The 27,060-nt window shown below is 44.1% G+C and overlaps 1 protein-coding gene across 1 annotated transcript in view; it reads left to right on the top strand.

Moving 5' to 3' along the window:
• Positions 1 to 26,282, top strand: part of XAB2 (XPA binding protein 2) — a 30,962-nt gene extending 4,680 nt beyond the window's left edge. Inside the window, exons 3-19 of the mRNA XM_080674340.1 lie at positions 148 to 271; positions 497 to 694; positions 1,217 to 1,351; positions 1,436 to 1,600; positions 22,155 to 22,299; positions 22,750 to 22,901; positions 22,994 to 23,113; positions 23,218 to 23,349; positions 23,445 to 23,576; positions 23,668 to 23,781; positions 24,344 to 24,506; positions 24,592 to 24,782; positions 25,040 to 25,162; positions 25,252 to 25,423; positions 25,695 to 25,824; positions 25,946 to 26,055; positions 26,153 to 26,282. Of these exons, the coding sequence (XP_080530466.1) occupies positions 148 to 271; positions 497 to 694; positions 1,217 to 1,351; positions 1,436 to 1,600; positions 22,155 to 22,299; positions 22,750 to 22,901; positions 22,994 to 23,113; positions 23,218 to 23,349; positions 23,445 to 23,576; positions 23,668 to 23,781; positions 24,344 to 24,506; positions 24,592 to 24,782; positions 25,040 to 25,162; positions 25,252 to 25,423; positions 25,695 to 25,824; positions 25,946 to 26,055; positions 26,153 to 26,214 (2,368 nt within the window). The 3' untranslated portion in view covers positions 26,215 to 26,282. The remainder of the gene's footprint in view (positions 1 to 147; positions 272 to 496; positions 695 to 1,216; positions 1,352 to 1,435; positions 1,601 to 22,154; positions 22,300 to 22,749; positions 22,902 to 22,993; positions 23,114 to 23,217; positions 23,350 to 23,444; positions 23,577 to 23,667; positions 23,782 to 24,343; positions 24,507 to 24,591; positions 24,783 to 25,039; positions 25,163 to 25,251; positions 25,424 to 25,694; positions 25,825 to 25,945; positions 26,056 to 26,152) is intronic.
• The last annotated feature ends 778 nt before the right edge of the window (positions 26,283 to 27,060 follow it).

Genomic DNA, 27,060 nt, shown 5'->3' with positions numbered 1-27,060 from the left:
ACACCCTCCCTTATATCCCAGCCCATCCCCCCATTGCTGATACTTGTCACTGCTCCCAGGTTCTTTCTCCCAGCAGTTACCTTATGGGGTAGGGTGAAGGATTCTGGTGCTCCATGAAGCTGACCAACCAATGTCTGCCTCCTCCAGCTACAAACTCTGGTACCGCTACCTGAAAGCACGCAGGGCACAGGTGAAGCATCGCTGTGTGACTGATCCTGCCTATGAAGATGTCAACAACTGCCACGAGAGGGCCTTTGTTTTCATGCACAAGGTTGGAGGTTGGGGGAACTGGGCCACGGGATGAGTAGGGAGGTGGATGAAGCAGGAGGGTTGGAGTCCTATTGCCTTTGTGCACTTGAGGTTGAGCTAGACTTAGTCCTGGAGGGATAGCGTTCTGGGTCCTGCTGCATTTTGGCTTGGCCATAGGACATCTAGTGTTTTTGTAACCATGCTATAGAGCCAGCAACTCAGACCCTGCCTCTCCTCATGCTTCTAGATGCCACGTCTATGGCTAGATTATTGTCAGTTCTTGGTGGACCAAGGCCGTATCACTCACACACGCCGCACTTTCGACCGTGCCCTCCGGGCGCTGCCCATCACACAGCACTCTCGTATTTGGCCTCTGTACTTGCGCTTCCTGCGCTCACATCCACTACCTGAGACAGCCGTGAGGGGCTACCGGCGCTTCCTCAAGGTAAGCCCATGGAGGGGTGAGGTGGGATCAGCCTCAGGCAGATGGGCCAGTTCCCCAGGTCAAGAGTTTCCCACTGGCTCACTGGGATACTAGTCCCATGCAGGATGTCGCTTAACAGATATAAATGAGAAAAAGGCTCCTTGAGACAGGCAGGCTTTTGTTTGTAGTTTATATGTTTATTCTTTAAATAGTTTAGGGTAGTGTGACTAAGATAGTCCCTGCCTGTAGGGAGCTATTAGTCTAACTGAATAGACAGATTCACATGAGCTGACCATATTGAAAACCAGAGTAAAACTGCAGCCGTGGGAGACATACAGCTATGGAAATGTATAACAGGCAGTGTGGAGGTCAAGGTGCAAACCGTGGGGCTGAGGCTAGAGCAATAGGGCCTAGCGTGGACAGGTGTGGCCAGGACAGTGGTAGTAGACTAACAGGTGACTCAGAGCCATTGAGTGGGGAGGTAGGCACAGCAGTGTGGCTCTGTCGCCCCACTGACTGCCGACATGGTGTGTGGGTGCTCAGCTGAGCCCTGAGAGCGCAGAGGAATACATTGAGTACCTCAAGTCAAGTGACCGGCTGGACGAGGCTGCACAGCGCCTGGCCACCGTGGTGAATGATGAGCGCTTCGTCTCCAAGGCTGGCAAGTCCAACTACCAGGTGGGCCTATGGGGAGACAGGGGCCAGGTTGGAGGGCTTACCCACTCAGGGACTAAGGCTGAGATTCCTTCCTGGACCCTGCAGCTGTGGCACGAGCTCTGTGACCTCATCTCCCAGAACCCAGACAAGGTGCAGTCGCTCAATGTGGACGCCATCATCCGAGGGGGCCTTACCCGCTTCACAGACCAGCTGGGCAAGCTCTGGTGTTCACTGGCCGACTACTACATCCGCAGTGGCCATTTTGAGAAGGTGCGTGGGTACACTGGGTACAGGGCAGAGTCTCCCACCAAAGTGCAGTACTCAGGCCACATGTGGACATGGCGTGAGCAGGAAACACTTGCAAGTGTGGTTGTGCCAGCGTGCACACATGTGCACCTCATGCACATATTTATCTTGCCGAAGGCCTGCTGGCAAGTGCATCTGCTTTGGAGTCAGCCAGACCTGGGTTCTCCATGGCTGTGTGGCTCTGGATCCCCTAAGCCTCAATTTGAAAAATTGAATTGAGTAACAGTCATATCCTCACTTGTGGGGAATCAGGTGCTGAGCCAGGTGCCTGACTTGCTGATCACTCCCCACTCCCGAGATGTTGGTGTTGTTAACCTAAAGATAAAAGGCAAAAGTGAGAGGCAGCAAGCATTTGTTTGAGATCCAAAAGAATAGCTATTCGGGAAGCACTGATTCAGGCAAAAATCCAAACAGTATTTTGACTAGGAGTGAAGGCAAGGGGTATTTTTGAGAAAAGGAAGTGGAACAACTATGTCAGTAGACGAGAGTAATATCTATAGGGGCAAATAAGTTAACATGGTGCTAATTCTAAAGAATGTTTTTAATATTCAGTCTGGTAGTCATCATATCTTCTCTCTTATCTTTGCAAACAGTTGTTTAGAAAATAAGTTGCTTTAGGCCCAGTCCATAGGTTATTTTGCCCTGTTTTAACCTTCCAAAGGTTTGAGGAGTAAGACGTGCAGGGCAGTCCCTCTGGGATGGCAGTTCCAACTCCATTTTAAATTGGCTCAGTTTATATTATTTTTGACATTTTCTTCCTTTAGATTGAGATCTTTCCTTGAAAGCATTGCTGATCAATTGCTAGAAAACAGTACTGATCAGTTATTAAAAGCACCGTTGGTCCCTTATTGCTGAGAAGGCTCATTTTCAGCATGTCATACCATGGTCAGTCCCTCATCACTAGGAAGGCTCTTGCTGGTATGCCATATGCCACATAGGTGGGAAATTGTTGTTTTTAGGAGCCTTAAGGTACGTTTGAGCAACAAGAGGAACAGAGGAAAGCTTTATTGTCATGTTCCTCCACAGGCAAATTCTTTTGTAGTTTCTTGAGACTTCTGATATGGAGTCTCATAAACCTTAGTGCTCATTTCAAAATGTTGAGCAACTAGTATATGAGTGGTATTTTTAAAACATTGAGCTCTGCAAAACACAAGTTTATAACAGCAAAAATCTATACTAATAAAAGGGTAATGTGCTAATTAGACCGGACGTCTTCCGGACATCCTTCCAGACAAAGCCACGGTGGTAGGGGCTGAGGCAGAGGCGGTTAGGGGAGATCAGGCAGGCAGGCAGGTAAGCGGTTAGGAGCCAGCAGTCCCAGATTGCGAGAGGGATGTCCGACTGCCGGTTTAGGCCTGATCCTGGACTGGCAGTCGGACATCCCCTGAGGGGGTCCCAGATTGGAGAGGGTGCAGGCCAGGCTTACAGACACCCCCCTACCCCCCGTGCACAAATTTTTTGCAACGGGCCTATAATAAATAAAAGGCTAAGTTCAAATTGAAGAATAGATCTTAGCCAGGAGGAATGCTTGAGGGAAGTTAGCTAAGGTATTAGAGAACCGGAGGTATCTGTGGTTAATCATTTGACTTGTGCCCAGATTTTATCTAGTTCCATCTCTGTTTTACCAAAGGTGTTTTATCCAAGTGTAACAAAGAAGTATTAACACAGCAAACCTCATCTTGCTCAGCTAGAATATAGTCAAGCACAATTTTATCATCTAGTATAATTTATGCAAGGGAATTTAAAAAGTTTTCCTGGTTGGCTATTGCTTTGGCGCTAGCTCTAGCAGTTTTCTCTAAGGTTTGTGAAAAGTTTCTAATCGTGTATTTGTTAATTGCAGTACCTGCCCAAGGAAAAAGTATTCTTCCAAATTAGGTACCTTCATTGGAATTGACATTCCCAGGCATTGAAATCCTTGACAGTGTGTGCAACCAGATACACATTTTGGCCTGTGAAGTAGGTTGAGTTATCTTCCCAGGTAGAAATTAAGGGAAAAGGGGAAACAATAGATATTTATATTGAGTGCTTGGCCATGCATATTATTTGTGACATATTAAAGGAACTAGAAAGGAAGTAAAAGTAAGGGAAAAGAAAAAATGAAGGTGTGGTTTATACTAAGAGTTTATAAATTTTAGAGGGATCCCCGTAGGAAGAAAAAGATAGATGTTTCAGTTCTGCTTACCAAAGGTATAATTAACTCAATTGTTGTAGGTCATGGGTAGCTTCGGAGAAAAAAATTTTATATCTGGAAAACAAAGATTTAAAAAGCCCAGTAATATTTCATATAAAAAACCATAAAAATTATGTTCATCCTCACTAGTTCATTCAGCCTCATGCTGTTAATTCCTATAGATGTTTTTTTTAAATATAGTTTTTAATTTCACAGAGAAAGGGAGAGGGAGAAAGATAGAAACATCAATGATGGGAGAGAATCATTGATTGGCTGCCTCCTGCACGCTCCCTATTGGGGATTGAACCCACAACATGGGCACATGCCCTTGACCAGAATCGAACCTGGGACCCTTCAGTCCACAGGCTGACGCTCTGTCCATTGAACCAAACTGGCTAGGGCAATTCCTATTGATACTGATCTTTTTGTCAGCAGTTTTACGAATTCAGTTTTTCTTAGTGTTCTGCAAATCCTCACCCAGTTTAATGGTACAATCTGGAAGTTTATCAGAAACTTGTATTTTATTTTATTTATTTATATTTATTTTTTTATTGTTTAAAATATTACATATGTCTCCTTTTTCACCATTGACCTTCCCTTTTCCATAAACTTTCTGCAGCTTCCATACACCTTTCAGCTTTTGTTCTACTTTTATTCTTATTTTGAAACAAAATATGACAAAATTACTTTCTTTTTTCTTCCTTTACCAAAAAAATAACAACAAAGAACCCATGTCCTTCATATCTTTCCTTATCCAAAAAACACATCTATTTTCCTTTCCCTCAACAAAAGTGCATCTTCTTTCTCATACCTTCTTTTATTGAAAACATGTCCTGCTTTCTATATGCAGTCATTTTTCTTTCATCTTTTTATTATTTTTTTAAATATATGTATTTTTAATTGATTTTAGAAAGAGGAAGGGAGAGGGAGAGAGATAGAAGCATCAGTGATGAGAGGGAATCATCTATCAACTGCCTCCTGCACATCCCCTACTGGGAATTCAGCCTCCAAGTCGGGCATGTACCTTGACCAGGTATTCAACTGTGACCTCCTGGTTCATGGGTTGACGCTCAATCACTGAGCCACACCAGCCGGGCTCATCTTTATTTTTTTAAATAGTTTTGTGAAAAAACACAAACCTTAGCTCTTTTACTAATCAGTTTAGACAAGGGAACTTATATCGTAGTCTGTACTTTTAAAAAGTCTCCCTAGTTTTTTTCCTTCAGTCTCTGTAGGCAGTGTTTTGACTAGCTCCTGGATATTTACAGTTGAAACATATGGTAAGATTTACAACTTTAAGAGACTGGAAAGACAACTTTGAGACAGAAAGAATGTAAGTTTTCTAACATATTAAGACATGTCAGATTTTTTGGAATTTTACATAATTTCTCGGATATTTATGTTAATAACATCTACACAAATATAATCAAAGGTTTAGTTAGCATCATTTATTTGACAATGCTTCCCATGTAATTTAATATACCAAATAAGCCTAGTTGGTTTAATATTTCTTTTTTTTTTAATTGATTTTTAGAGAGGGAGGAAAGGAGAGAGAGAGAGAGAGAGAGAGAGAGAGAAACATTGATGTGAGCAAGATAAGAGAGAGAGAGAGAGAGAGAGAGAGAGAGAGAGAGAGAAACATTAATGTGAGCAAGATAAATTGATCCCCTCCTCTCACACATGCTCTGACTGGAGATCACCTTCCAATGCATGGGACGGTGCCCCACCAACTAAACCACACCGGCCAGCGCAATATTTCTCTTTTATAAGGAGGGAGTGTGAGAGAGAGATATCCTTTGAAATGTTCCAAAGTGCTTTTTTGGAAAATCTCACTTTCAGATCAAGAAAATAATTCTATTTAATTTTCGAATTTTGGGAAGTTTGTCAAACATATCAAAAGTTTTTGTTTGTTTTTTAGGTGTGGAAAGAACTTTTTTTAAAAAAAAATTGAATTTATTGGGATGACATTGGTTTGCAAAACCATACAGGTTTCAAGTGTACAACTCAATAAAATATCATCTCTACACTGCATTGTGCACCAATTGCTCCAAGGGAAGTCTCTTTCCGTCCCCATTTCCCCGCCTTTGCCCACCTCCACCTAGTCCCCACCCCCCTTTCCCTCTGGCTATCACCACACTGTTGTCTATGTCTACGTGCTATGTGTATATATTTTCTGGCTATTCCCTTCACCTTCTTTCATCCAGTACCACTCTCCCCTCCCCTTTTACAGCTGTCAGTCTGTTCCATGTACCCATGCCTCTGTTCTGTTCTGTTCATCAGTTTATTTTGTTCATTAGATTGTACATCATATCAAAAGTCTTAAAACAAAAACAAAAAAAACATTTGGGCAAATACAATCATAGGTAATTGTGTAAGGATACTTAATCATGGTGACAAAGATAACACAGGCAAATACAGAAAGTTAAATACTGGTAGTTGTAAGCAAAATTTAGTTCTCTTAATAAGAAGACTTTGTTTACTTAAACAGTTAAGATATGATGAAGAGCACAGGAAATCATTTTTTAAAATATATTTTTATTGATTTCAGAGAGGAAGGAGGAAAAGGGAGAGATAGAAACATCCATGATGAGAGAGATCTGATAGTTTTAATTTTAAAATTCAGCCATGAGACAGGTACAATAAAGGAAAAACCCACTAATTTGTAACAGTTGGAATAAATTTGTTCAGATAGGTAAGGCTTTTACTATTATTAGAGAAGAAATTTAAGATTTTTATTTGTCCTTGAGAAATAAGTTTTAGTGAGGCTGAGGGACAGGTGCTTATGTAAGGGAATCTTTTCAGCCAATTGTGTTTTTTTAAAAATATTTTTTATTGATTTCAGAGTGGAAAGAGGGAGAGAGAGACATCAATGATGAGAGTGAATCATTGATCAGCTGCCTCCTGCATGCCCCCTACTGGGGATCGAGCCCGTAACCCAAGCATGTCTCCTCGACTGGAATTGAACCCAGGTCCTTTCAGTCCGCAGGCCGATGCTCTATCCACTGAGCCTAACTGGCTAGGGCTCAATTGTGTTTTTAAAAGGCTTTTTGCGCTTGGCCTATGTGGCTTAACAGTTGAGCATCGACCTGTGAACCAGGAGGTCACCAGTTCAGTTCCCAGTCAAGGAACATGTCAAGGTTTTGGGCTTGATCCCCCAGTAGGGGGCATGCAGGAAGTAGCCCATCAATGATTCTCATCATTGATGTTTCTAACTCTCCCTTTTCCTTCCCCTCTGAAATCAATAAAAATACTGGTATATTTAAAAAAAAATTTTTTTAGGCTTTTTTGCTCCCATTTCCTTATTCTCAGGCTGTTGTGAGCTGTGTTTAGATTTCTGATTATTGTCAGGATAAGTGGCTGAAAAGACTTAAAACAATCATTATTAAACTTTGAATTCTGTTAAATTTCTGATCATAGAGTTATTAAACACTTTGAAATATCTTGTCAGGTTTCAGACGGGACAAACAAATTTTAAAGCATCTACTCACATGACTCAGGATCCTATTAGAGCTATTTTTTTTTTCTTAATTTTGTCTTTTCTAAAAATTAATTTTTTTTATTTCAACCATTCCCTGACCACCCCCCCTCCCTTTGGCAACTGTCAGTTCTTTATATTGTGCGTCTGTATCTGTTTTGTTTATTCATGTTTGGTGTTTTTTGATCCTACACATAAATGAGATCATATGGTGTTTGTCTGACATAATACCTTTAGCATAATACCTTCTAGGTCTGTCACAAATATCAAGATTTCATTTTCTTATTGATGAATAATATTCAACTATGTGTGTGTGTGTCACATCTTTTTATTCATCTATCAGTTAACACCTAGGTTGCTTCTGTATCTTGGCTGTTGTAAATAATGCTACAATGAACATACACGAGTATATATCTTTTCAAATTTGTTTTTGTTTTCTTCAGATAAATACCCATTCATAAGGTAGTTCTGTTTTTAATTTTTGAGGAACTTGCATATTGTTTTTCATATTGGCTATACCAATTCACAGTCCCACCAAGAGTGTGCGAGGGTTCCGTTTTCTCCACATTCTCACCAGTACTTGTTATTTGTTGATTTTTTTGATGATAGTCATTCTGATAAGAGTAAGGTGATATCTCATTGTAGTTTCATTTATGTTTCCCTGATGAATAGTGATACTGAGCATTTTTTTTTTTTGTGTCTTGGTCATCTGTAGGTCCTCTTTGAAGAAATGTGTATTTAGGTCCACATTTTTAATTTTATTTATTTACTAATTATTTTTTTATCCTCACCCAAGAATATGTTTATTGATTTCTTAGAGACAGAGGAGGGAAGGGAGAGAGAAACATTGATTGATTGCCTCTCCCATGAGTCCCAAATGGGGATCTAACCTGAAACCTACCTATGGGCCCTGACCTGGGATTGAACCTGCCACCTTTTGGTGTATGGGATGATGCTCCAACCAACTGAGCCCAGCCAAGCCCTCTGCACATTTTTAATTGGGTTGTTTGTTTTTTTGGTGTTAAGTTATATGAGTTCCTTATATATACAGTATATGCATTGCATAATAATGTGTTACTGGATGTATCATTTGCAAATATCTTCTCCCATTCAGTATGTTGTCTTTTTGTGTTGTTGATGGTTGCAAAAACTTTTAGTTTGATATAGTCCCATTTATTTTTGTTGTTGTTGCCCTTGCCAGAGGAGACATATCCAAAAAGACATTAAGACTGAAAAAGAGCCCTAGCCGGTTTGGCGCAGTGGATAGAGCGTCGGCCTGCGGACTGATGGGCCCTGGGTTAGATTCTGGTCAAGGGCACATGCCTGGGTTGCAGGCTCAATCCCCAGGAGGGGGCCTCCAGGAGGCAGCCCATCAGTGATTCTCATCTATGTTTCTATCTCTCTCTCCTTCTCCCTCTCTGAAATCAATGAAAATATATATTTTTAAAAAGATTAAATTATTAAAAAAAAAAGACTGAAAAAGTTTATTGGCCTATGTTTTCTTCTAGGAGTTTTATAGTTTCATATCTTACATTTAAGGGTTTGATCTGTGTTGAGTTTATTTTTGTATATGGTGTGAGAAAGTTGTCCAGTTTTACTTTTTTGCATGTATCTGTCCAGTTTTCCCAGCACCAATTGTTGAAGGGCTTTGTCTCAAGGTTGTTGATTTCCTCTTTAAAATATATATATATATATATATATATATATATATATATATATATATATATATTTTTTTTTTTTTTTTTTTTTTTTTTTTACTGATTTTTAGAGAGAAAAGGGAGAGAGAGAGAGAAACATCAATGTGAGAGAGAAACATTGAGCTGTTGCTTCCCACATGCACCCCTTCCCAGGATCCTACAACCTGAGCATGTGCCCTGACTGGAATTAAATCCATGACCTTTTGATGCACAGGACTAGGCTCAGAGAGCTGAGTCATACCAGCCAGGGCTTGAGTTCCTCTTTGATCCATTTGTTGTTTAGTATCATGTTGTTTTTTCTTCACATATTTGTGTGCTTTCCAATGTTCTTCCTGTAGTTGATTTCTAGTGTTTTGAGATTATGGTCTGAAAGACATTTGGCATGATTTCATTATTTTTTAAGTTATTGAGACTGGTTTTGTGGCTTAATGTGTGATTTATTTCACTTTCCCATTGTATATCCTTTCCTCCTTTCCCATAAATTAATGATCATATAAGTGGTGATTTACTTCTGGGCTCTCTATTTTATTCCATTGATCTGCTAGTATATATCTGCTTTTATACCAGTACCATACTGTTTTGATTATTGTAGCTTTGTTTCAAATCAGGGAGTATATACCTCCCACTTTGTTCTTTCTCAAGGTTTCTTTGGCTATTTAGTGTCTTTTGTAGTTCCATATAAATTTTAGGATTAGTTCTAGTTTTTAGAAGAATACCATTGATTTTTTTTTTTAAATATATTTTATTGATTTTTTTACAGAGAGGAAGGGATAGGGATAGAGAGTTAGAAACATCGATGAGAGAGAAACATCGATCAGCTGCCTCTTGCACACCTCCCACTGGGGATGTGCCTGCAACCAAGGTACGTGCCCTTGACCGGAATCAAACCTGGGACCCCTCAGTCCACAGGTGGCCGCTCTATCTACCGAGCCAAACTGGTTTCGGCTACCATTGATATTTTAACAGCTATTGCTTTGAATCTGTATATTGCTTTAGGTAGTAAGGACATTTTAACAACAATTAATTCTTCCAGTTCATAAGCATGATATATCCTTCTTTTTATTTGTGTCTTCTTCAGTTTCTTTCTTTAATGTCCTATAGTTTTCAGAGTACACCTCTTTGTTAAATTTATTCCTAGGTATTTTATTATTTTTGATGCAACTGTAACTGGGAGTGTTTTCTTAATTCTTTTTGGTGGAGTCTTTTTTATGTATAGTATCATATCAATGGCAAATAGTGAGAGTTTTACTTTTTTCCTATCTGATGCCTTATCTTTCCTTTTTTTTTGGTCTGATTGCTGTGGCTAGGACTTTAAATGCCATGTTGAATAGACGGGTGATAGTGGGCATCCTTGTCTTGTTCCTGACCTTAGAGGAAAAGCTTTCAGCTTTTCACCATTGAATATATTAGCTGTGGGTTTGTCATGTATGCCCTTTGTTATGTTGAGGTATGTTCCTTTTACACCCACTTATAGAGAGTTTTTATCATAAAGAGATGTTGAATTTTATCAAATGCTTTTTCTGTGCCTACTGAGATGATTATGTGATATTTATCCTTTATTTTGTTAATGTGATGTATCACGTTGATTGATTTACAGATTTTAAACCATCTTTCCATCCCTGGGATAAATCCTACTTGGTCATGGTGTATAATTCTTTTAATGTATTTTTCAATCTGGTTTGCTAATACTTTGTTGAGAATTTTTGCATCTGTGTTCATCAAGGTTTATTGGCCTATAATTTTCTTTTGTTGTAATATTTGTGTCTGGTTTTGGTATCAGAGCAATGCTGGCTTTGTAGAATGAGTTTGCAAGTATTCCTCCCTCTTTAATTTTTTGAAATAGTTTAAGAAGGATAGGTATTAATTCTTGTTTAATGTTTGATAGAATTCACCTGTAAAGCCATCTGATTCTGCACTTTATTTGTTGGGAGTTTTTTATTACTGCTTCGATTTCATTGCTATTAATCGGTCTGTGTAGATTTTCTATCTCTTCCTGGATCAGTCTTGGAAGATATATACTTCTGAAAATTTATCCATTTATCCTAGATTGTTGAATTTGTTTAAATTTAACTGTAGTACTCTAACAATTCTTTGTATTTATGTTGTAACTTCTCTGTCATTTATGATTTTATTTATTTGGACTTTGTTTTTTGAAGAGTTTAGCTAAGGGATTTTCAATTTTGTTTTATCTTTTTAAAGAATCAGCTCTTAGTTTAATTTATCATTCCTATTGGTTTTTAAAAAATCTAATTATTTCTTTACTCCTGCTTACTTTGAGTTTTGTTCTTTATATATATACATACATACATACATACTAGAGGCCCGTTGCATGATATTCGTGCAAGAATAGACCTTCTTTCCCCTGGTTTCACTCCCAGCTGCCCGGGAGCCGGCATGTCCCCGCTCCTGGCCCACCCGGGAGCCAGCAAGTCCCCGCTCCCCGGGCCACCAGGGAGCCGGCATGTCCCTGCTCCCGCCCGCCCGGAGCCAGCAAGTCCTCGCTTCTGGCCGTAGCACGGCTCCAGTAGTCCCCTCCACTGCCCCCCTTCCCCTCATAGCAGGCGTCAGGCCCCTCCCGGCTGCTCCGGCTGCTCCGGCTGCTCCTCGCCTGCATATGCAAATTAACCTCCATCTTTGTTGGGTTAATTTGCATACTCACTCTGATTGGCTGTGGGCATAGCAGAGTGATGGTTAATTTATATGTTTCTCTTTTATTAGGTAAGATACATATTTTTATTGATTTTAGAGAGTAAGGGAGAGGGAGAGAGAGATAGAAATATCAATGATGAGAGAGAATCATTGATCAGCTGCTTCCTGCATGCCCCCCACTGGGAATCGAGCCCAAACCCGGGCATGTGCCCTTGACTGGAATTGAACCTGGGACCCTTCAGTCCACAGGCTGACACTCCATCCACTGAGCCAAACCAGCTAGGGCTGGTAAAGTTAGAGATTGTTTATTTGGGATTTTTCTTGTTTCTTGATGTAGGCTTGTACAGCTATGAACTTCCCTGTTATAACTGCTTTTGCTGCATCCCATAAACTTTGAAAAGTTATGTTTTTATTTTCATTTATCTCAAGGTTATTGATTTCCTCTTTGATCCATTTGTTGTTTAGTAGCATGTTGTTTTTTTCACACATTTGTGTGCTTGGTAGTTGATTCCTAGTTTCATAAAATTGTGGTTGAAAAAGAGGCTTGATGTGATTTCAGTCTTTTTTAAGTTATTGAGGCTTGTTTTGTCACCTAATATGTGATGTATTCTGGAGAATGTTCTGGGTATCCTTGGGGGGGAAAAGTGTATTCTGCAGTTTATGTATGAAGTGTTCTTTAAATGTTCATTAAGTCATTCTGGTCTAAAGTAACATTTGAGGCCATTATTATTAACTAGAGGCCCAATGCATGAAATGTGTGCAAGGAACTTGGCCCTTGCAGCCACAGCAACTTGCCTCGGCCCTCGCAGCCCTGGCTTCATCCGGAAGGTCGTCTGTAAGGATGTGCAGCTGTCTGGTCTAATTAGCATATTGTGCTTTTATTACTATAGATTTTTTGTCTGGATGAGCTGTCTATTGATGTGAGTGAGATATTAAAATCCCCTATTGTGGAAGGTGGAGACCGCATAGAGACTGGTAGGAGGGGCAGAGGTGCAAAAGGGCTGGCCGGGCACCCACAGATGGCAACTGAAGTCCCAGAGAGATATATCAGCTATGGGGGAGCCACTGAGAACTCTGGGATCTAATCCCGAAGTTGGACTCTTCAGCAGAGAGCACCAAACTGAGGAGGGTACCCATATAATATCTAGCTGTGAAAAGCAGTGGGGTGCTGTCTGCCAGGGAGTGACAGCTGAAAGTTTGGGCACCCTCTTAAAGGGCCAATGCACAAAAGTTCCCTGTGGAGCCACCCACTTTGTGCTCTGGCAGAGGGAGGGTGAAGTGGACTGGAGCTGCAAGAGCAGAACCCAGGACTGGGACTTGGGGGATAGAGCTCAGAAGGCAGACACCCCAAGTTTCCTGGGCTGAGTCATTCCCTCACACAGTGGAGGACATTTTTCCCATATAGACATCTGCCTTGCCCTGTCTGGCAGTTGACACACCCTATTGGAAACACCTTGCCCTGAGGCCACTTAAGAGATTAAAAGTAACAGTTAGCCTCCAGGCAGAAGCAATTGCCCCACACTGTTGAAAAAACTCTCCCTACACTTGAGGACGATTGCCTGGGAGCAATTCAAGACTGAATCCTATTAGTCTTTAGATAGAGGTGGTCCTGAAGGCTTTTGAGTCTTTGCTTGATCCAATAAGTCAGAAAAAGCCTTTAACACTGTCTTGCACTAGAGATTGAGAGGTATATAGGATCTACCTACAACATAGTCACAAACCCAAACAGACAACCAAAATGAGGAAACAAAGAAACAATTCTCAAATGAAAGAACTATCGAATTCTCCAGAAGAAGAGATAAATGAAGCAGAGATGAGAAATTTATCTGAAACAGAGTCAGAGTAATGATATTAAAAATGCTCAACAGTATGAAAAAAGATACAGTAACTATGAAAAAAGAACAGTCTGAGTTAAAGAATGACATAATACAAATAAAGAACACATTGGAAGGAATACACAGAAGATTAGGGGAAGCTGAGGATCGAATCAGTGAATTAGAAGACAGAGTTGAAAATATCACTCAATTAGAGAACCAAAAAGAAAAAACAATTAAAAAACAGGAGGACAGCTTAAGGGAGCTGTGGGATAATGTGAAACATAACAATATTAGGATAGTAGATGTGCCAGAAGAGGCAGAAAGGGAGAAAGGAATAGAGAAGGTGTTTGAAGAAATAATGGTAGGAAACTTCTCTAACCTGGTAAAGGAAAAGGTCACACAAGTTCAGGAGGCACAGAGAACCCCAAACAAGAAGAATCCAAACAGACCCACGCCCAGACACATTATAATTAAAATGCCAAAAATTAAAGACAAAGAATCTTAAGGCAGTAAGAAAAAAGAAAACTGTTACCTACAAGTAACATAAGTTCTTGTAGGGCTGACAACTAATTTTTCATCAGAAACTCTACAGGACAGAAGGGAATGGCATGAAATACTCAAGGTAATGGAAAGCAAGGATCTGAGACCAAGATTACTATATCCAGCAAGGCTGTCATTCAAAATAGACGTTCAAATAAAGAGCTTCCCAGACAAAAAAAAAAAAAAAAAAAAAAAGGCAAAAGGAGTTCATCACCACCAAGCCAGCATTACAAGAAATGCTAAAGGGATGGCTGTAAGGCAGTGGTTCTCAACCTTTCTAATGCTGCAACCCTTTAATACAGTTCCCCTAAATATCTGTGTTTTCCGATGGTCTTTAGGCGACCCTGCTAGTGGTTCTCAACCTGTGGGTCGCGCGACCCACAGGTTGAGAACCGCTGCTGTAGAGCCTAAGACCATTGGAAAACACAGATATTTACATTACGATTCATAACAGTAGCAAAATTACAGTTATGAAGTAGCAACGAAAATAATTTTATGGTTGGGGATCACCACAACATGAGGAACTGTATTAAAGGGTCGCAGCATTAGAAAGGTTGAGAACCACTGCTGTAAGGGATTGCTGAGAAGAAGAAACAGAGAGAACCCTAGTCATACAGAATTAAAATGGCTATAAATAAGTACCTCGAAATAATAACCCTAAATGTAAATGGATTAAATGCTCCAATCAAATGGTGTAGGGTAGCTGAATGGATACAAAAACATGACTCAACTATATGCTATCTATAAGAGACCCATCTCAAAACAAAAGACACACACAGGATGAAAGAAGGGACAGAAAAAATTTTTCCATGCAAATAGAAAAGGGAAAATAAAGTTGGAGTAGCAATACTCATATCCGACAAAATAGACTTTAAAAACATCATTCTAAGCGAAATAAGCCAGTCAAAGAAAGATAAATATCATATGATCTCACTCATTTGTGGAATATAATGAACAACATAAACTGATGAACAAAAATAGAGCCAGAGTGGGAAAATATTCTAGAATATAATAGAAGTAATCCTGTTATTTGCAGGTTTTTAATATTTCCTACAACTTTTGTGATACCATGATAGTACAGTTTTGGTGATATTATATTTTAAACTTTTATTCTTGAAATGTTAATGTTTATTGCAGTAATATATGTAAGATTATTTTTCTTGAATAGTTTGTTGCATGTAACATCATACTTAAAATTGTTTTTCTTGAGATATTAAGGTTTATTAATAATGTAACATTATTATATTTAAGATTGTTTTTCTTGAAAAAAGAAAAAAAGAAAAGGTAGATCTACCTGGTTGGACAACTGACTCAAAAAAAATTTACAAAGAAAAAAAAAATTTACAAAGCTAAAATATGAACCCACATCTGTCTTATTTCAAAGCCTATGCTTTTAATAACTATAGAAAAATGTATATTAGATTAAAGTGTATTAAATAATTCCCTATTGTTATTGTGAATATCTTCTTTTATGTCTATTAGTAATTGTTCTATATATTTAGGTGCTCCTGTGTTGGGTTCATAGATATTTACGATGGTTATATTCTCTTCTGTTGACCCCAGTATAATTATGTAATGTCCTTGTTTATCTTTTTTTTTTACTTGTTTTTTGTTTTAATGTCTGTTTTGTCTTATCTGAGTATTGCTAGTATTGCTACCCCAGCTTTCTTTTCATTTCTCTTTAAGCAGAATATCTTTTACCATCCCTCCACTTTTAATTTGTATGTGTCTTTCTATTTGAAGTGAGTCCCTTGTAAGCAGCATATACATGGGTAATGTTTTTAATTCATTCAACTCTGTGTCTTTAAATTTTTTTTTCAATTACAGTTTACATTCAATATCATTTTGTATACCCCATGTCTTTTTTAAAAAATACATTTTTATTGATTTCAGAGAGGAAGGGAGGGGGAGAGATAGAAACATCAATAATGAGAGAGAATCATTGATTGGTTGTCTCCTGCACACCCCCTACTGGGGATCAAGCCCTGGCTGGGAATCCAACCGTGACTTCCTCATTCATAGGTCGATGCTCAACCACTGAGCCACACTGGCTAGCCTAAGCCATTTACATTTAAAGTAATTTTTGGTAGTCCTGGCCGGTGTGGCTCAGTGGATAAAGTGTCAGCCTGCAGACTGAAGGATCCAGGGTTCGATTCCAGTCAAGGCATGTACCTCTGTTGCAGGCTCCATCTCTGGCCTCTGTTGGGGCACATGCAGGAGGCAACCAATTGATGTATCTCTTTCACATTGACTTTTCTCTCTCTCTCCCCCTCTTTTCCACTCTCTCTAGGAAAAAATATCCTCGGGTGAGGATTAACAAAAAAATAAAAGATAAAAAGAATAAAGTAATTATTGATAGCTATGTATTTATTGCCTTTTTGTTAATTGCTTTTTGGTTATTTTTGTAATTCTCTTCTGGTCCTATTTTTCTCTTTATCTCTTCCATGTGGTTTGCTGGGGTTTTTTGTTTTGTTTTTTAGTGTTTTATTTGAGTTCCTTTCTCTTTAGAGTTTTGGTTTCTGGTTACCATTTTTATGTATACCATTCTATATTGTAGTCTGTTTTAAGCTGATAGACGTTGAAGTTCAAATATTCTACTTCCCCACCATGCTTTATGCTTTTTGTCATATTTTAAATCATTTTGTTTTGTATATCTCCTAACTACTTATTGTAGTTTCAGTTGAGGTTTTTATTTTTGTCTTTTGACCTTCATAGTAGCTTTTTAAGTGTGTGCTTTGCTGTTTTTATTGAATATTTGGCTTTCCCTGTGACATCTTTTCCCTCATATTTTCTTATTTCTGGTTATGGCCTTTCCTTTTTTTTTTTTTTTTTTTTTTTGCTTAAAGAAGACTTTAACATTTTTTGTAAAATTGGTTTAATGGTGATGAACTCCATTCATTTTTGCCTGTCTGGGAAACTTTTTTTTTAAGAACTTCAACATTTATTTAACACTAGAGACCCAGTGCACGGGATTCATGCACTGGTGGGGGGGCGTGGCCTGCTGTGAAAGCGCCGCTCAACCCGGTCAGCTGAACAGTTGTGGACCCGCCCTCTTAAGTGGCTGCTCCCTGGTCTGGCATCTTCTGTGGAACTGGAGCACTCACCTCTCCAGGGACCCGGTCAGGGTTGGGCCCAGGGACAATAGCACAGAGAGGCGGCGGAGTAGGCCTCAATCCCATGAACCCGCCTCCCAGCCTCTGGGGTTAGCTCTGCGGGGCGTCTGGAGGAGGCAGCAGGGAGCGAGAAGGAGGAGCCTAGGGCAAGGAGGCGATGATCGCAGCCCAGGTTCCTGCCTGGCGGCCCAGGGTTTGCAGTGGGAGCAGCCACTCATTCCGGTCAGCTGAGCAGCGCTCCCACTGTGGTAGTGCAGTGACCACCAGGGGGCAGCTCCTCCAGGGTCTGCCCCCTGGTGGTCAGTGCGCATGATAGAGACTGGTTGACCAGTCGTTCCGCCGCTTGGTCACTGGGCTTTTATTATACAGGATGATAAAAAAGAAATGTGATGCAATCATTTGCATTTAAACAGTAGTAAGTTTACTACTTACATGTGCTCATTGTATAATACATACAAAATGAACATAATTACATTTGTACACAAACTAGTAATGGATTTGAAAACCTGCTTATTGCTGTACACATCTATTCCAATGAAGTATAAGCCTAGCACTTCAAAATACCTATGTTTTAAATTGCTTTTCAAGAAAACGTGATGACATTTGTGTTTAAGCTGACAAGAATGAAGCAGTAACTGTTGACATTTCAGTCTGACTGAGAAATAATTATAGCAGGAAATGGAACATACTTCACTTTGAGAAACTCTTTAACCTTCGATTCTGAATGATAACCTTGCCAGGTAAATTATTCTAGGTTGTAGATTTCTTTCTTTCAGCACTTTGAAGATGGCCTGCTACTCCCTTCTGACCTGTAAAGTTGCTGCTGAAAAATCAGCCGAAAGCCTTTTGGCATTTCTTTTTTACATAATTTACTGTTTCCTTCTTGCTTTCTTCAAGATTCTCTATCTTTAACTTCCCATTTTAATAACAATATGTCTTGGTGTGGGTCTCTTTGGATTCATCTTGTTTGGATCTCTGCTTCCTGGATTTGGATGTCTATTTCCTTCCCAGGTTAGGAAAGTTTTCAGCCATTATTCAAATAAAGGTTCTGTTCCTTTCTCTATTTCTTCTGGGAACCTTATAATGCAAATATTTGTGTGCTTGATGTTGTTCCAAAGGGTCCTTAAACTACCCTCATTTTTAAAAATTCTTTTTGTTTTTGCTCTTCTGATAGGTTTATTTCCGCTTGCCTGTCTTCCACGTCACTGATCTATTCTTCTGTATTGGCTAATCTGCAAGTTCCTTTATTTCACTCTCAAGTTTGGTGAGCATCCTCATGACTTTCTTTGAATTCTTTTTTTTTTAAAGTTTTTTAAAAAAATATAGATTGATTTCAGAGAGGAAGGGAGAGGGAGAGAGAGATAGAGACATCAATGATGAGAGAGAATCATTGACTGGCTGCCTCCTGCACATCCCCTACTGGGGATCGAGACCGCAACGTAGGCATGTGCCCCTGACTGGAATTGAGCCGGACCCTTCAGTCTGCAGGCCGACGAACCAAACTGGCTAGGGCTCTTTGAATTCTTTATTGGCCAAATTACTTCGCTCCATTTCATTAGGATTTTTTTTTCTTTTATTTGGAAGATATTCTGGCATCTTCTCATTGCTTGATTTTCTATGTTTATTTATATTAATTAGACATAATAGCTCTCTCCCAGTCTTGAAAATGTGACTTTGTGTAGAAGTAACTTCTGTGGTAGGCTGTGTGTGCTGGGTGCTTTTTGCAAGCCAGTTGGAGGTGAGCAGGTACCTATAGTGCCCAGAGTGCTGGCGCAGCTTCAGGCAGGGAGGCTGGGTGTGGTGATGCCCTCTTGATTCTGCTTACTCCCTTTGTTCAGAGCCAGAATGGGCTCTGGGCAGTGTGGCAGGGAATGTGCTGCAGCAATCTTGGAAGTAGGCCAAAGTGCCTGGCTAGAGCTCCTGCCCGCTCTACTGAGGTAGAGTGGGACATAAACAGTGGTACTCACCAGCACCTCTGATTCTAGAGTTCCTGCAGATCCCAAAGAACTGTGGTTTCCAGCCTTCTCTATTTGGTCTCTTTCTCTCATTTGTTGTTCAGAAGCTGTTCAATCATCCCTCAGTTCTCTCTCCGGAGTAATTGCTCTATATATAGTGTGTATTTCAGTGTACCGTGGAAGAACGTGAGTTCACCATCTTCCTACACCATGCCATTTTGGACCCTGTTTTGTCCTTTAGAAGCTTCTGTATATCAACTAAAGAGTGTATTCTCTTGTTCCCAAGACGTTTGGAATCTTCTCTTTTAAGAGGAGAGAAGTTTGAGATAGAGTTAAAAATCAAGGTTTTCCTGAATGGCTGTTAGAATTTCAAATTATTTTGGCTAATTTGGCCTATTTTATTCAAAAGGCACAAGACGAAGGACCAAATATTTCTCTATATATTTAGCTAGAACTTCAAGGAAGGTGCTTTTTGAGGACTTTGGAAGGTGAAGATCCAGTGGTAGAGACAAACTCTCCTGAAAGTCGCCGTGGCGGAACGTAAAGACAACTGATGTTAACTGAAAGCCCAGGTCGTTTGTTTAAGTAGATGCCGGTCTGGGAGGTCTGCAAACTCGTCATTTTGGGAGGGCTGGCCTGGACAAGGATTTATAGGATTCATGTGTCTTTCCCTATGAAATCTTCCTTATGACAACATAATAAACAAAAGGAATGGAAACAAATGAGTGAGCAACAAAATGAGTGCTTACGCATCAGGGAAGGATCCCTGCAGGCTGCTCACCTCCCAGGCACTTCCTACAAGTGTCAGGGCCGTGAAAAGTCCTTCCAGAGGAAAAAATATTCTTTTGTGGTAGCACGCTCCAAGTTGTAGCCCTCATGCAATAGCAAATTCCTGCTGGCATTAGGACAGTCATCCCTGGGGCAGAAACCCCTCCTGATCTCAAAGTCATTTACCTCAATCAAAAGGAGGGATTTTCACACCAAAGAGGCTTTCATGGTTGGGGAGGCAGCTATCCATGGAAGCAGTGTGTGCAAACTAGGCCCAGTAGGTACCCAGTTCTTCCAGGGAATGCCAGTCCATGGAGGTCAGGCCACTTTAGATCCCACTTCTGACACCAGAAATATAAACCTAAGAATAAAAGGCCTAAGTGAGAAGCAACAAGCATTTATTTGAGATCCAAAAGAATACCTATTCAGGAATCACTGATTCGGGCAGAAACCCACTGTTCTGATTAGGAGACATGCAATGGGTATTTTGAGAAAGGGTGCAAATAAGCTAATACAGTGGTGCTAATTCCACAGAATGTTTTTAATTTTCAGTCTGGTAGTCATCACATCTGCTTTCTTGTTATTTTTGCAAACAGTTATTTGGTATATAATTGTGCTCTAGGCCCAATCCAAACATTATTTTGCCCAATTTTAACATTCCAAAGGTTTGAGGAGTGAGATGTGCTAGGCAATTCCTCTGAGATGGAAGCTCCATCTCCATTTTTATTTTTAATTTAATTTTTATTTCAGAGAGGAAGGGAGAGGGAAAGAAAGAGAGAAACATTAATGATGAGAGAGAATCATTGATTGGCTGCCTCCTGCACACCCCACATTGGGGATCGAGCCTGCAACCCAGGCATGTGCCCTGACTGGGAATTGAACCGTGATCTCCTGGTTCATTGTCAACACTCAACCACTGAGCCATGCTGCCAGGCTCCATCGCCATTTTAAAGTGGTTCCATTCATTCATTCATTCATTTTTTTTTTTTTTTTAATCCTCACCCGAGGATATTTTTCTTTTTTTTTTTCTTTTTTTTTTTTTAATATATTTTATTGATTTTTTACAGAGAGGAAGGGAGAGGGATAGAGAGTTAGAAACATTGATGAGAGAGAAATATCGATCAGCTGCCTCCTGCACACCCCCTACTGGGGACATGCCCGCAACCGAGGTACATGCCCTTGACCGGAATCGAACCTGGGACCCTTCAGTCCGCAGGCTGACACTCTACCACTGAGCCAAACCGATTTCGGCCCGAGGATATTTTTCAATTGATTTTTAGAGATAGTGGAAGAAAGAGGGAAAGACAGAAATATCGATATGAGAGAAACACATCGATTGGTTGCCTTCTGCATCCACCCTAACCTGGGCCCGGGCCAGGGAGGAGCCTGCAACCGAGATCAGTGCCCTTGACCGGAGTTGAACCCAGGACCCTTAAGGTCCGCAGGGCAGCACTCTGTCCAGTGAGCCAAACCGGCTAGGGCCATTTATTTTTTACAGAGCCCATCTTATCTTGCCCTCATCCTTGGGGAGAGAAACGTAGGGCTTTGAGAGATCCCCAGAGGAACTGGCGTGGGGTTTTGGAACTTTGGGGAAAGGGAGTAGACGGGAGCTGGGCTGAGTGGAGAAAGTGGGTGGTGAAGTGCTAAGGAATGGTGGAAAGGGCTTTGCAGGCTGAGGAGAGACTGGCTGTGTCCCACTCGGAGCCACCAGCCAGTCTTGAAGCATAACCAGGTATCCATTGTATAATGACCATTTGGGCTGCCACTTCCAGTAGAATGCACTGGCCAAGGCTAGCCGCAAGAGACAAGCCAGCAGCCAGGTGGAGCAGGACTAGTCAGGAGCAGGGTGGAGAGATGGGGCCTGAGCTTGGGGATGCCAGGGTGTCTGGGAGAATTTGAGCTGGAGAAGGGGGGTCAGGTGGGCATAACGGGTGCTTAGTAGCAACAATTGAACCTTCTGTGGCTGAGCTGAGTTTAGAGTCCCTGCAATGTGGACCCGGGTGCCAGGTTCTTGACACGTGTCTTCCTTGCACCTCACAGTGACTGTGCATGAGGGGCTGTCACTCGGTTTTCTCAGGAGGAGCCAAGGTCCCCAGATCACTCTATCAGGGAAGGGGACGGCTCCAACCTGGCTCTGCTGAGCGTCACTGCTCAGAGCCTGATGGAGCTGAGCAGGCTCCAGGGAGCAAGCAGGCCCAGGGGAAGGCCCTCCAGGGTCCCAACTTGGGACTAGTGCCAAGGGCAGCACTGCTGGATTCTCTGTGTCTATTTGTGGGGCGGGGACCCATGCCTCTTCCATGCCAGCACTTCACCCCTCCCGACACCCACCCACAGGCTCGGGACGTGTACGAGGAGGCCATCCGGACCGTGATGACCGTGCGGGACTTCACCCAGGTGTTTGACAGCTATGCCCAGTTCGAGGAGAGCATGATTGCAGCAAAGATGGAGACCACCTCGGAGCTGGGGCGGGAAGAAGAGGGTGAGCTGCTGAGGCAGTCCTGGGCTGGTAGGGAGAGGACTGGGATAGCCTTCAGGTATTGGGGGAGATCCAAGGGGCTGGGGCAGTGGAGAGGTATGTCTTGGGATCAGTCAGGCCAGCAGGGAGGGAGGATGGGTGGACAGTGCAGGGGGATCTTGAGGAGTAACCCCAACTGAGGATACATCTCAAGCTTGGGCTGGACATAGGCTGGGTGGAGAGGGAGGGCTGGAGGATGGCAGAGGGCAGCAGGGAAGGAGGGCTAGGGGGAATGACGGGGGCTAGGAGTGAGTCTGGCGTCAGGATGGCCTTGGGGCAGGTCAGGGAAGGAGTGCATAGTGGACAATGGGATGACTCTGGAAGGTCAGAGCACTGGGCCGAGGGCTGGGAGATGGAAGTGAGTGTGTGCTGAGTCCCTCAACCCCACTCCCCTGGCCCTCCCCATGGTCCCAGATGACGTGGACTTGGAACTGCGCCTGGCCCGCTTTGAGCAGCTGATCAGTCGGCGGCCCCTGCTCCTCAACAGCGTCTTGCTGCGCCAGAACCCGCACCATGTCCATGAGTGGCACAAGCGTGTGGCCCTGCACCAGGGTCGCCCCCGGGAGGTGCGTGATGGCCCTGACCCCTCAAAGCCCCACCCCATCCTCGCCTGCCATGGCCCCAGTTGTCCAGCCTGACCCCTGCCCCTCCTGCACAGATCATCAACACGTACACGGAGGCTGTGCAGACAGTGGACCCCTTCAAGGCTACGGGCAAACCCCATACACTGTGGGTTGCATTTGCCAAGTTTTATGAGGACAATGGGCAGCTGGATGATGTGAGTCCATTTGCAATGTGTATGTGTGTAGATACGTCCTTGTTCAGAGAACTCAGGCAGGTGGGTGGGCAGGGTCTCAGCCCGACCTCTGCCTGCCTCATCAGGCCCGCATCATCCTGGAGAAGGCCACCAAGGTGAGCTTCAAGCAAGTGGATGACCTGGCAAGTGTGTGGTGTGAGTGTGGTGAGCTGGAGCTCCGGCACGAGAATTACGACCAGGCCTTGAGGCTGCTGCGGGTAAACATCCCTGGGGTTTTGGAGAGAGGAGTATGCAGGTGTGTGACCCAGTCTGGACCCACCCTCCCAGCTTCCTCCTCTGGTATGTTTCTCAGAAGGCAACAGCACTGCCCGCTCGCCGGGCTGAGTATTTTGATGGCTCGGAGCCTGTACAGAACCGTGTGTACAAATCATTAAAGGTGTGGTCCATGCTTGCCGACTTGGAGGAAAGCCTTGGCACCTTTCAGGTGAGCTGCCAGGGCCCAATGCATCATGCGCGAATGGTGGGGTTGCCAACTCAGCCCCAGGATGTGCTCTGACCTGCCCCTGCCCCTGCAGTCTACCAAGGCTGTGTATGACCGTATTCTGGACCTGCGCATCGCTACCCCCCAGATTGTCATCAACTACGCCATGTTCCTGGAGGAGCACAAGTACTTCGAGGAGAGCTTCAAGGTGAAGAGAGCCCATCAGGAGATCCCAGACAGCAGTGCTCCTACCCTAACACAGTGGTGGACCCTGTATTAGTTTGCTCAGGCTTCTGTAACCAAGTGCCATGGGCTGACGCACAGCAATTTATTATCGCGCGGTTCTGGAGGCTACAAGTCTGAGGTCAAGGTGTTAGGAGGGTTCATTCTTTCTGAGGCCTCTCTCTTTGGCCTGTAGATGACCATCTTTGTTCTTGTGCTCACCTGTTCATCTGTGTCTGTGTATGTTTCTGGTGTCTCTCCATGTGTCCAGGTTTCCTCTTATAAGGACACCCGTCATGTTAAATTAGGGGCCACCCTAATGACCTCATTTTAACTTGATTACTTCTTTATATACCTTATCTCCAAATATAATCATATTCTAAGATACTGGAGTTAGGCTTGAACATGAATTTCAGGGGTCATAGTTCATTCCATCCCAAGCACGGAGTCCTGCCTCTGTGTGTATGAGGGGGAGGGAGAGTGTTGGGATTGGTATGTGGGCTGTCCTTGCCCTGAGGACTCACACATGACTCCCCCTCTCTGGGCAGGCATACGAGCGTGGCATCTCGCTGTTCAAGTGGCCCAATGTGTCTGACATCTGGAGCACCTATCTGACCAAATTCATCGCCCGCTATGGGGGCCGCAAACTGGAGCGGGCTCGGGACCTCTTTGAGCAGGCACTGGATGGTTGCCCCCCCAAATATGCAAAGAGTGAGGAGGGCCAGGTGGCTCAGTGGAGGGTGGTAGGGCGGGGGGCCAGGCCACAGACTTCTGACCTGCCTTTGTCCTACCACAGCTCTGTACCTGCTGTACGCACAGCTGGAGGAGGAGTGGGGCCTGGCCCGGCACGCAATGGCTGTGTACGAGCGCGCCACCCAGGCCGTGGAGCCCGCCCAGCAGTACGAGATGTTCAATATCTACATCAAGCGGGCAGCAGAGATCTATGGAGTCACCCACACCCGTAGCATCTACCAGAAGGCCATTGAGGTGCCCACTGCAGGGACATGGGGCAGGGGGCTGCAGGTCCTTTAGAACAGCAGTCGCCAACCGGTGAGGTCCGAAAGGTTGGCGACCGCTGCCTTAGAAGATGGGAGGGGTCCTGCAGGCTGCAGATCTGAGCATGCCTGGACTTGGGGGCTGGCAGAGAGCATTCTGGAAGCTCAGGGACCAGCCTGCTGTATTGGGATCTCCTGTGGCAGCTCTCCTCCCACCTCATGCTGTTTTTGGTGATCGGCATCACCCAGGTGCTGTCGGACGAGCACGCCCGGGAGATGTGCCTGCGGTTTGCGGACATGGAGTGCAAGCTTGGAGAGATTGACCGTGCCCGGGCCATCTACAGCTTCTGCTCCCAGATCTGTGACCCTCGGGTAGGCATGAACCCAGGGCAGGTGGGTGAGCGTGGGGAGGCGGCAGCTGAGCTAGCCAGCTCCTACACAGGCACCCCCACACTCCACAGACAACTGGGGCCTTCTGGCAAACATGGAAAGACTTTGAGGTACGGCATGGCAACGAGGACACCATCCGGGAGATGCTGCGTATCCGCCGAAGTGTGCAGGCCACTTACAACACACAGGTCAACTTCATGGCCTCACAGATGCTCAAGGTGTCGGGCAGTGCTACAGGCACTGGTGAGCAGCTGCAGCCACCCTTCACCCTGGTTGGGTCCACCCTGGGGCAACACACTCCCCTGTCTCAGGGCCTATGGGTCCTGCCTCTGCCCTCTACCCAGCCTTGACCACCTGGAACTGGGAGCAGCAGGTTCAACTCTCTACCTCCCCGCTTGAAACTGGGAACTCCTTGAGGGCTGGAGCCTCGGGGACAGGTGGGGGTCATTCAGCACAAGGTGTGGCTGTGGAGAGAGCCCTCCACCGTGTCTGATGCCCCTCCCCGCTTTCCCAGTGTCTGACCTTGCCCCCGGCCAGAGTGGCATGGATGACATGAAGCTACTAGAGCAGCGGGCAGAGCAGCTGGCAGCCGAGGCCGAACACGACCAGCCTCCACGGGCCCAGAGCAAGATCCTGTTCGTGAGGTGAGGATGGGCGGATGGGGGTGGGGTGGGAGCAAGCCAGTTCTTCCTCAGGAGGGAGGTTCCTGTGGAGGCCAGAGAGGTGGCCAGACCCACTGAACAGTGTGACTCCCACCCACCCCAGGAGTGATGCGTCCCGGGAGGAACTGGCTGAGCTAGCGCAACAGGCCAACCCGGAGGAGATCGAGCTGGGGGAGGATGAGGACGAGGACGAGATGGACCTGGAGCCCAATGGTGAGTGGCCAGCCAGCCCAGCAGGGTAGTAAGGGGAGGCAGGAGCTGGACCCCCTTTTGGAGAGTTGCCAAGTGACCATTCCTCTCCACCTTCCAGAGGTGCGGTTGGAGCAGCAGAGTGTGCCAGCTGCTGTGTTTGGGAGCCTGAAGGAAGACTGATGCGCACTGCCCACCCTCACCCCCACCCCCACCCCCACCCCCGCTCACAATGAAGCCTGTTTGTATGACTTGGTCTGAGCCTCCTTCCTGCCTGCCCCTCCTGCCACCCAGGTGCCTGCAGGGACTGCCAGCTCATTCTCACTCTGGCCCTGCCCCCTCCACTCCCAGATTGGCTGGTGTAGGAGGTGGTGCAACTGGGCTTTGGGCCAGGGCACATGCCCATCCTCACCCTGCAGAGCCAGTTCTGGACGCGGGCCGCCTGAGGCCTCTTTGATCCCTGAGCCTTGGGAGAGGCGGGGCCTTGCCCCCATCTGCCCAGGTCTCACCAGCCCCTGCCCCTGAGGTCTATTTTGCCACCCTAGTCAGCAGATAGAGATCCCCAGCTTTCCTTGGGAAGACTGGTCAGCTAGCTTGAGAGGTAGATAGTCCCTGAGACTTAGCAAGGCACCTCTATCCTCGACAGAGGCCAGGAGCCAGAACTCGGCCCTGGGCCACGCCATGGTGTGCCCTTAAATTAAGCTCTGGGAAACCATTAGCAGGCTCTAAGCTATTAAGGGATTTTAAGCATTTAGGGATGTAATCAGATTTGTGTCCTGAATAGGCCATGCAGGCTGCTGTGGGGGTTGGCTTGTGATAGGAGGTGGCTGGGAGTATGGGGAGGCCCAGGCTGTTGACTTGGACTAGGGGGATCATGGGGACAGAGAAGCGATAAAGCACAGGAGAGGCTTTAGGGGGTGAAGTGTGCAGTATTGGATGGCACTGGGAAGCTGGTCCCTCCCTGACATGCCAGAGCTAGGGAGACACAGCTCAGCCTGGCTCAAGCTTATGGGGTAGGGCCTGTCAGAC

The sequence above is a fragment of the Plecotus auritus genome (genome assembly GCF_963455305.1).
Source record: "Plecotus auritus genome assembly, chromosome: 6".
In the NCBI taxonomy this organism is placed as follows: Eukaryota; Metazoa; Chordata; class Mammalia; order Chiroptera; family Vespertilionidae; genus Plecotus; species Plecotus auritus.
The sequence above is the reverse complement of the archived record's forward strand: the minus strand, read 5'-3'. Positions and strand labels throughout refer to the sequence as shown.